This window comes from Mytilus trossulus, chromosome 12 (assembly GCF_036588685.1).
Source record: "Mytilus trossulus isolate FHL-02 chromosome 12, PNRI_Mtr1.1.1.hap1, whole genome shotgun sequence".
NCBI lineage: Eukaryota > Metazoa > Mollusca > Bivalvia > Mytilida > Mytilidae > Mytilus > Mytilus trossulus.
Window position 1 is genome coordinate 18,165,728 of NC_086384.1, and position 10,457 is coordinate 18,176,184.

Consider the following 10,457-nt stretch of genomic DNA (forward strand, 5'->3'; position numbering starts at 1 on the left):
CCTTTTGAGGATATTGTGAGTTTCATTCAACTAGTATATATGAGTTGATCTGTATAACATACTTAAGTTAGATGTTCACATCTTTGAATGCAGTCAATGTCTGTACGCTAACTAGTTACTCTCTTTTTATGACGTAATATTGTTTATTTTAGGTTATATAAAAATAATGTCACAACTAAGTGAAAAACAAGTCAATTTCCATTGTGTAACTTACAGTAATGCCCTACTAACACTATGTTCTACACTATGTGCGATAAAATTAAACCATATATACAACATACTAATTCCCGATTTGACAGTTAACATTTAAGCACCCAAGTTCATATCAAAACAATTTAATTGGAAGTTAAACAACATTCGTAATAAGCTTCTCCATTTTGTAGTTTAAACGACAATTTGTTTGTACATGTAAGTAATAATTCTCAAAAAGTACATAAAATGGAACAATTGAAAACAAATACTCACAAAGAAAACAGTATATCTATTGATGATTTGTTTCAGTTCTTAATATAATATTTTCATATTTGTAGCAACTGAATGGAATTGCGAAATGAACATTTGTGGGGTAGGATATGGTGCTCAACTAACTTTTGTAAATTGTGCTGACGTCACGATTTTGCAAACTGGTCAAGCTATCCCTACGTGGTTTCAATCGGCAGATTATCAGTCTCTGTATGCGTCCATTTATGGGACTGGACCATGGTTAACAACACCACCAATGCTAAGTACAGATAAAATCAAAGTCACAACAACTAAGAAACCTGTGCCACTGTCAACAGAAAAAATCCAAGATCCAACAACAACAAAAAACCCGATCATTATAGTTACTGTTCCTTTAACAACAAAGAGCACAGGTTCATCTACCACTGAGACCCCACCTTCTGCGGCACCACCTTTAGTTATCGCTACCACGACACCTGCGCAACCGACTGGACCAAATGGTGTGGTCATTGTTACCCCAGGACCATCTGGTACCACAGTACAACCAGGGACAAACATTGGTGCAACTACTCCTGGGACTGTTCTCGAACGTATATTCGGTGGAGTGTTTGGTGGAACCAATGCTGACACCTCTACAAACAACAACCAGATTGTTTCCTTATTGCCTCTTTTGATTGGGGCGTTGCTTCTTGGACCTTTCTTTGGTAGTTCTGCTTCTGTTTCTGATCCATCTTCTCTTATTATTGTTGACGCGGTAAATGAAGTTCCTATTGCAAATCCAGCCATAACAGGAATGGGGATGCCAATGTTTGTACCTGATCCTCCATCTGGTGTTGTGAATTGGCACGATACCCGAAGCTTTGCTAACTACAGACCATATGGAAAGGGAAACTCTGGCTCTGTTCGTGGGTCCTATGGTGGGAACTATAAACCATATGGAACAAAAATGAGTGGAGGGCATCGTATGACTAATACTGGTTGAAAGGAGCCATTGAAACTCATACATATATATATTTGAATATGTTAACGTTATTCTAATTTCGAATAAATACAGATGCATCCAAATATAGCTTATTTAATAGACCCAAAATGTATACAGAATCCATTGCACGTCATTTTCTTGCTCATCGTTCTTCATAAGATTCACCTCTTAGAAATAAGTAAAATTACAAAAATACTGAACTCCGAGGAAAATTTAAAAAGGAAGTCCTTATTAACCAAATAGCAAAATCAAAAGCTCAAACACATAAAACGAAAAGATAACAACTGTCATATTCCTGACTTGGTACAGGCATTTCCGTTTGTAGAAAATGGTGAATTGAACCTGTTTTGTTAGCTATCTAAACCTATCACTTGAACGACAGTCGCATGAAATTGGATTTCTTTTTAACAATTTGCCAAACTTACTTTAGGACATAAGACATCTTAAGATGTCTTTAACCAATTGATTCAGAATGACAACTAATCGTATACCTCCACCAATGTCATTTCATGAGAGGATTTTCATTCTACAATGTAACAATAAATGTATATCAATCGTCCAATTTTCAAAACTGATAAATTTCTGTTGTTCATGTAAAACAATGTGTTTAGGTATAATTAATATTGAAAAACTACGTGATTTTTTCAAAAAGAAAATTACAAGAGGCAACCCCGTTTTTTTTTATCTTCTATTGTTCTTCATTCTCAATTTTAAGACCGACTATCAAATGCTTCTAAAAGGGTGTCTAGAATTTGCCAATTTTCAAATTGTAGATCAAATAGAATGAGATAAATCAAGGTTATAAAAAAAGCATAAGGGAAATATATAAAATGTGTTCTGAAAACACCGAATCATTAAGAAGTTAGCTATATCATGTATATAGCAGAAGGGAAATATTAAGAATTCCAATATTGGTAAATTGCTTCCCATCTTTGGTCTTGATCACGAATTGATTGCTTGCTATAGTATAAAGTAAAATAATAAAAATACCGAACTGCAAAGGAAATAACGGAAAGTTTTTATAAAAGGTAAAAAAAGCTCAAGCACAACTAACGAATGGAAAACAACTGTCATATCACTGATTTGGTACAGGTACGTCCTTATGTAGAAAATGGTGGATCATATCATCACCAAAACGTTGTTAAAACAAGTTTACTATCTCAAGATTTTTTTATTTTTTATATCGATTTTGTCAAGTAACTGACCTCAAAATTGGCTAGAATATATTACCTTAAAATCTCATGAAAAGATGATAACTTCACAACTATAGTTTCCTCCTCTAGCATAGCCCAAGTGTAATTCTGTCCGAAGTTGATGCGATATTCTTTTAACACTCTCCCCTTTTCCTTATGGTTCTATATCGTACCTGTACGAGTTACATATATACGTATTCAATCAGATAAAAATTAGAATATATATTCGAAACCATTAGGATTTTTATCCCAAGTACTGATTCCTTAGCTTGATTTTGACATTATTTTTGAGAAATTTGTTTTTTAATGCTCTCGAACTACGAATTTGGTTTGGCTTTCCGACTATTTTGATACGCGCAATGTTTATACAGACGGAATATGCGTTTCTTTCTGTCAATTCATAAGGAATGTTCATTCAACTTCAAGGGGGCATAAAAAAAAACTGAATTTCTGACTCCACATCCATATCCCCTTTGACTGGTTGCTCTTGCGTCCTAATCTCGATGATGTTGATGAGTTTTTACTTCGACTAATAAGCAAATATTATGGAGAAAAGTGCCGGATTTGAATGAAATTATACTCCATGCATATTCAAAATTATATATGTTAGTGTATAAAGTTTTCAATATTTCCTGCGCAAAGGACTTATACTCACATAACTTTAAAGATATTTTTGATATGAAATTAACGAGATGCGGTATGAATGCCAATGTAACAACCTCCACAAATGTTAAATTTGCACAGATGTTACCAGTTATAGGTCACCACTCGGCCCTCAAAAGAATCCACACCGTATAGTGAGCTACAAAGATAACTGGCATGAAAAATGTGAAACAATCAAAACTAACAGCTTATTTTTTTGTATAACCCAATTTGTGAAAAGCTTATATGAAATGACAGATATTAATTATTGACAACCACTTAAGTATAGTCGTCAGACTAGGAACTGTATATAAAGAATGTGGCTGGTTCAAAAAGGTTTATGAGCGGCCAACCCTTCACCTGGCCTTATATAATTACAAGTTCTGCTGTATGGCCACAATTATAATACAACGTTTGCATAGTTGATAAATTGTTTTGATAACTGCATTTCATAAGCATTAAGGTGTTTTTTACCAGTAAATTAATATCTATTATAAAGCCACTTCACCTGGCCATATATAATTTCAAGTTCTGTTGTATTGCCACAATCATAATACAACATTTACATAGATGATTATAATTTTTGATAACTGCATTTCATAAGCATTAAGGTTTTTTTATACCAGTAAATGATTATCTATTATAAAGCCACTTCACCTGGCCTTATATGATTTCAAGTTCTGTTGTGTTTTTTTATTTTCTTTGGATAACTGCATTTCATGAGCATTAAGGTTTTTTTTACCAGTAAATGATTATCTATATAAAGCCACTTCATCTGCCCTTATATAATTACAAGTTCTGCTGTATGGACACAATTATAATACAAAACGTTTGCATAGTTGATATATATTGTTTTTGATAACTGCATTTCATAAGTATTAAGGGTTTTTTACCAGTAAATAATTATTTATTATAAAGCCACTCCACCTGGCTTTTTATAATTTCAAGCTCGGTTGCATGACCACAATTATAACACAACGTTTGCATAGTTGATATATTTTGTTGGATAACTGCATTTCATAAGCATTAATTTTCCCCCCAGTAAATGATTATCTATTATAAAGCCACTTCACCTGGCCTTATATAATTTCAAGTTCTGTTGTATGGCCACAATTATAATACAACGTTTGCATAGTTTTTTTTTTTTTGATAACTGCATTTCATAAGCATTAATTTTCCCCCCAGTAAATGATTATCTATTATAAAGCCACTTCACCTGGCCTTCAAGTTCTGTTGTTTTACCACAATTATAATATAACGTTTGCATAGTTGATATATATTTTTTGATAACTACATTTCATAAGCATTAATTATTTTTTTTTACCAGTAAATGATTATTTATTATAAAGCCACTTCACCTGGCCTTATATAATTTCAAGCTTTGTATTGCCACAATCATAAGACAACGTTTGCACAATTGATATCTTTTTTTTTTATAACTGCAAATGTGTGTAAAATACTTTTCTTTGTAATGCCTTGGATTGTATCTATTTTTGTAAAAAAAAAAGAAAGGAATAAAACGAACAGTTATCAAGTAAAACATGTACATTTTTACGTGTGTCCTTTCAGAATTAAATTGTTCATATCATATCATCATAACTAATTCTTAATCTCATTAACGTAATTTTTAAATTTTGGAATATGTTTATTATTCAACTAAATGTCTTCCAACAGTTCAAGCAACAATTTTTTGTACATCAAAAAATTACCTTAAACTATATTGGAATACGGTATACTTAATCGACTACATCGTCTCATGAAAACAAGCTTTTCCTGCAAAAATTAAGATTGTACATATAATTATTTTTTAAGTCCTATTTTGTAAAGATCTACAATGAATTAGCAAAGGAAATCACCATAGATGATAAAACAAAATGCTGGAATGTTTAGTCGACAACATATTTGCTGATTGTGTTCAACAGACATTTGGTATTCTAATTGGCACTAATTGTGTACCTCTTTTGCCAGTCTTGTATATTTGCTCAAATGAATTAAAAATCATACAAAACATTATTTAAAACAAATCACAAATATATTGCAATTTTTTTTATAACATTTTGAAATATACTTATTGATATGTCCAGTCACTCTATAACTAATATATCAGTGAGAGCTTGCATCTCATATATCCAAGTGAACTTGATATAAATGATACTTCAAAAATAAGACGTTTTTCACGATATTGACACAGGAGCGCGACAGCAAATTATTAACTATGACATGGGCAATGGTTTCAATCTTTCAATGGCTTACTTTCAATTTCTCATCAGAAACAAACCTTCTGCTCTATCGTACGGATACGTATTTTAACTGATATGTTCGGTTCTTGTATGTTCGAACTTTACATACCTCATTAACATCCTTGTATCCTTATACAGTTACACAGAGACAGCTGAAACATAGGCATGAGGACAAACAAAATAAAATTCGTACTTTGATAAGTTGGTGATCATCATCTGGTATTTGTCGACCGATACAATATGTCTGTTGTTTTTTTTAATCACTTTCGGCATTTTATCGCAGAATCAGATCAGATAAAACAATTACCATTCAAACTTAAATTTTACCTATAGTTTTCTATTACCCATTTGTATTTGGATAACACGAGGGATTCTGTGTATATTTGGAGCCGCACCCACTGACTTCCGACCAAGTCATGCCCTTTTTAGACCTATTCGATTTCCTCAGTTCTTGTTATATGATTTGTCTTCTTAATCCAATTGTAAGAATTGAACATTGGTAAATTGCTGTTGTCTAGATTAACTTTGTTTCATCCATCTATTTTTTACAAGTTTTTCCTATTTGATTATCCCTAAAAGATAAAGTTCATTAATAACAATATTAGTCTCGTCTATTTTGCAACAGTTAAAGAATATATTGTCTCATCCCATACCAATTTTTATTTAAACTTTCCTCATTCTTAACTTCACAAAATGACAGATTGATACAGTAATTCCAAATTGGTTTCAGAAACAACCTGAGTTACAAATATCTTTGTTTCAGAATCGGTAAATTATAATAGGTCAACAAAATACTCATTCTGATTAAAATAAACAATCTCATGAACTGACTTCATCAACATGCTTGATTTGTCTTCATTCTTCACATTTTTGTTCTTTTGTATCACGTATTTGTTCAAAATTCATCAGCATTCCCATGAGAACCAACAGTCCTCAGCTCTTTAACGACTTGTTTCATTATTTATTCAAGATATACTTCGCAAAGGAGCCTCAAATGAATATTGAAAAGAACCTATAGCAATTGCATCCTACTATGTTCCGGCTATAGATGATGCCTTCTCGCATAACAACTCAAAGTTTGTTAACTATATAGAACTAATCTACCCCATCAACTTCAAAATGCACTAGAGCAGGAGTGTAGTTATGTATTCCTTGTATCTTGATTTACATTTCGGAATTGACAATGATGGTTGCTTGTGATCAAATTTTACGAAAATAAAGATAAATTCAGCATATTTAATTACAAACTCTCGATTCTGTCTAACAACATTCTAGCAGCAAGATTGGCAAAAGAGCAAAATTGATGTACAAAACCATAACAGAATAATGATGTCTATATAGAAAGAATAGAGATAAAGTGGTGATAAAATATACAAAGGAAAATGAAAATAATGGGCAAAATAAAAAATATATCTTATTTGTAAAATAAAGCCTTCAAAAATGATACGGCCCTTAAAAAGACCCTTCTTTCTGACTTCCTGACATATTCTTTTATTATACAGCGGTAAGTGATTGTACTCGTCTTGATTAGAAATGATACAGTTCGATTCAAAATAAAGCATCTGATATCAAACAATTCCGGGTTCCTGGTTGGGTGGTCATTCAATTCATTAACTGTTTACATAATCATCTGTATTTTGCCCTTTTTTTCTCTTTTTTTTGTTTAAACACTACATTTTTTTAATCTTTACTCTTGTGACACCGACCCCCCCTCCCACCCCCCCCCCCCCACCCCCACCCCCTTCCTCCTTTTTTTATTTGATTGTCCTTTTAAAATTATTCTGCACATTTTGCCATACTATTTATACAAGTATGTTAGCATCAATGTCGCTAATGCATCCATGTTGGTAAATCACAAACACAGGAAGTAAAATAGTGCATTAACACATATAAGACACATGGAAAATATTTCTTAAACATACTGTGAAAGTACTTTGATTCGTGGGTATCAATTTTCGTGGTTTTACCAATATTTATATGTTCGTTGGTTTTTAAATTCGTGGATTTAAGTTTTCTATAATAAAAAAATAATAAAAAAATTAAAGCCTTTAGAAACGAAGGTAACAAATAGTCTGGATTGAAGGAAATTGCAAAGTAGACATTGGCCCGTGTAAATCGTAGTGATAACACTAATTAACCCACGATAAAGTGATCACCAAACTAAAGACATTCAAAGGTGTTGATTAGGCCATAAACATGTCACCTAAAGAAAACAGTAATATAAATAAATGCTATAAACGTATCTTGAATTGGACAATGGTTGTTTTATTTTGTTGGACACTTGAATTCGTGGATAAAGTCTTCCACGAAAACCTCGAAAATTGGTACCCCACGAATAAAAGTACTTTCACAGTACTTTAAATGAAAAAAGCAATAACACGTATTGTGTTTATAGAGAGGAAATGTGGTAACAAACATTACATCATTATTTGATTTTTGAAATTAAAAAAGTCCTAAACAATTTTGTCATACAAGTGAGATGTTTAGCTTTCTATAAAAATAGGTTTAATTCACCATTTTCTACATAAGAAAATGACTGTAACAAGTCCGGAATAAGACAGTTGTTATCCATTCGTTTGATGTGTTTGAGCTTTTGATTTTGACATTTGATTCCGGACTTTTCGTTTTGAATTTTCCTCTGAGTTTGTTTTTATTATTTTCCTTTTGAATAAGCAATAGTTGATGGAAGATATGATATGTCTACTCTTCTTTTCATACATAAACATGCGTTCATAATGCTGGTTTGTTCCACGTGCATATGCATTTTGTACCAGTGGGCCCGTGAAAGAGGCCTTAATAAAATAAGCGAATCGAGAAAAAATCACCAAACAATTAAGAAATGGAGAATAATGGGGTGCAGAGGTACATTTTATAAAGAAAAAAAACGAAAATAAATTGAGTTATGAAGTACAGTATAGTCAACAGAATTTAACGATGTGCTACAGCATGAAATAAATAAATCATATAAGACAACTTTATTATTTACCATTATTCGCCATTCTGAAATTCCATCTACACCTTCATGCACATTGCTTGCACAATTATTACAAAGCACAGAAATCGTATGTTGCGTTCCTACTATTGGTACGTTAAAACTACCTCCTATTGTAAATGCATTGAGTTTTACTGAAGATTTAAGGGGAGAACCTTGGTTCAGGGAGCTAAGTCTTTGAAACAGTTATGCGTTTGTTATTGTCAAGTTTCGTTTATGAATTTTAGGCATTCAGCTAAAATAGATTCGAAATAACCTATGTATCATACCTACTTAGAATATACTTATGAAAATGGCTGACACAAACGTACAGATGAATATAAGTTATTTCCTTTAACCTAGGTCTACTTACTGTATATGTTGTAAAGTTGCGTGGCCTTTTAAACAATTTTGACGTCTGTACATACATTTTGTATATGCACTGTGGCGCAAATTTGATCAATTCAGACAATTTTAAATAACGCATTTGGAATATAGGGTTTACAAAAGTGATTGAAAAGGATATCGAGTTAAGAAAAGTTGGACCGAGGAAAAAAAAAAGGTGTTGGTAGTTGAAAAAAGCGGGATTCTGAAAATAAGGACTCCTTGTTCCCCTTTCGCCAGAGCTATAAATGAATTGGAAACGTTGCCCGCTGTTAAATTATTGACGTTCAATTTTCTTTTACAGCTGCTGAGTATGGATGTGATGATGACAAACCACCACCCCAAAGATTATGTGGCAGAGGATATGGTAATCAACCAACATTTGTCAATTGCGCAGACGTCAAAATTGTTCAAAAGACCACGCAACTCCCATTAGCTGGTTTCGAGGCTCCAGTCTACGAAGCATTGTATTCTAGTATGGATAGTAAAACAAATGACACCAACAAACCGCCAGTATTTACATTATCTCCGACAAAAGAACCCGTTATTGGACAATCATCGACAACGACAGAAACACCACCAACTAAATCTGGAAGTTTAATTGGACCACTTGTCCCTCTCTTACCATTAATTCCAATTGCAGGTCTTATTGGTGGTGGTCTTCTTGGTGGTGGTGGTGTTGGTGGTGGTGTTGGTGGTGGATTACTTGGTGGGGCTCCAGCACTAGCAGCTGGTAATAATGCTGGAAATGCTATATCAAATCTAGTCAATGGAGGAACAGGGACGGCAGCAGGAACTGCAGCCGGAACTGGAACCAATACTGGAATATTTGGCGGAACTGGTAATGGCTTGGCATCTTTGATACCCTTGTTGCTCCTTTTGTCAATACTTCCCTCATTAGCAGGTGCCATGGATGGCAGAGGAGGTGGAGGTGGAGGACAACGAATTATCATTACAGGAGATGATCCGCCTCCGAGAATACAAACCAGTCCTTTACTTCAAGGACAAGGTGGTCCTTTTCCTCCATCCCGTTGGATGCCACGGTTCGGTAGACCTGTATTTGTTCCTGAGCGACAAGCATGGGGATCAGGAGCAGCACATGTATCAACGGGTTACCAGAGGAGGAAGGGTTACGGGAAGTCTAATAGTTATTCTAGCTATAATGGTTAATTTGAATAAAACCTATACCGGTTGTCAATGTTATACAGATTTATTTTCTATGATTTATTAACATGATTATACTAGTTCATGATGGGATCAGTTCACAACTTCTAATAAACGTCGAATTGGTATCATAAAATTACGTACTGGTGTCATCTCATTCCTTATAATTCGTCATTTGTGACATGGAAATAAATTTCTGCTTTTGTTTGTCCTTAAACATAGAAACGGACTATTTAACATCAACTGCCATGTTCCTAACCTGGTACAGGACATTTTAAGAAAAAAATGTAGTGAGTTTGTCCTGGTTTTATTCCTAATCAAACCTCCGCTTGTGCGCAATGTTAAAATAGTGTTAAAATGAATACAGAAAAAAACAAACACAAGAACACTCATTACAGAGAAACAGGACAGACAAACAACTTTGCATGTATTGATCCCAC

General features: G+C 33.4%; 1 protein-coding gene across 1 annotated transcript; it reads left to right on the forward strand.

Moving 5' to 3' along the window:
* Nucleotides 1-550: 550 nt before the first annotated feature.
* On the forward strand, nucleotides 551-10,035 carry LOC134692282 (uncharacterized). The gene is made up of 2 exons (XM_063552733.1): nucleotides 551-1,403; nucleotides 9,158-10,035. Exons 1-2 carry the CDS (start codon nucleotides 551-553, stop codon nucleotides 10,021-10,023), a joined length of 1,719 nt encoding a protein of 572 aa, XP_063408803.1. The 3' UTR covers nucleotides 10,024-10,035.
* The last annotated feature ends 422 nt before the right edge of the window (nucleotides 10,036-10,457 follow it).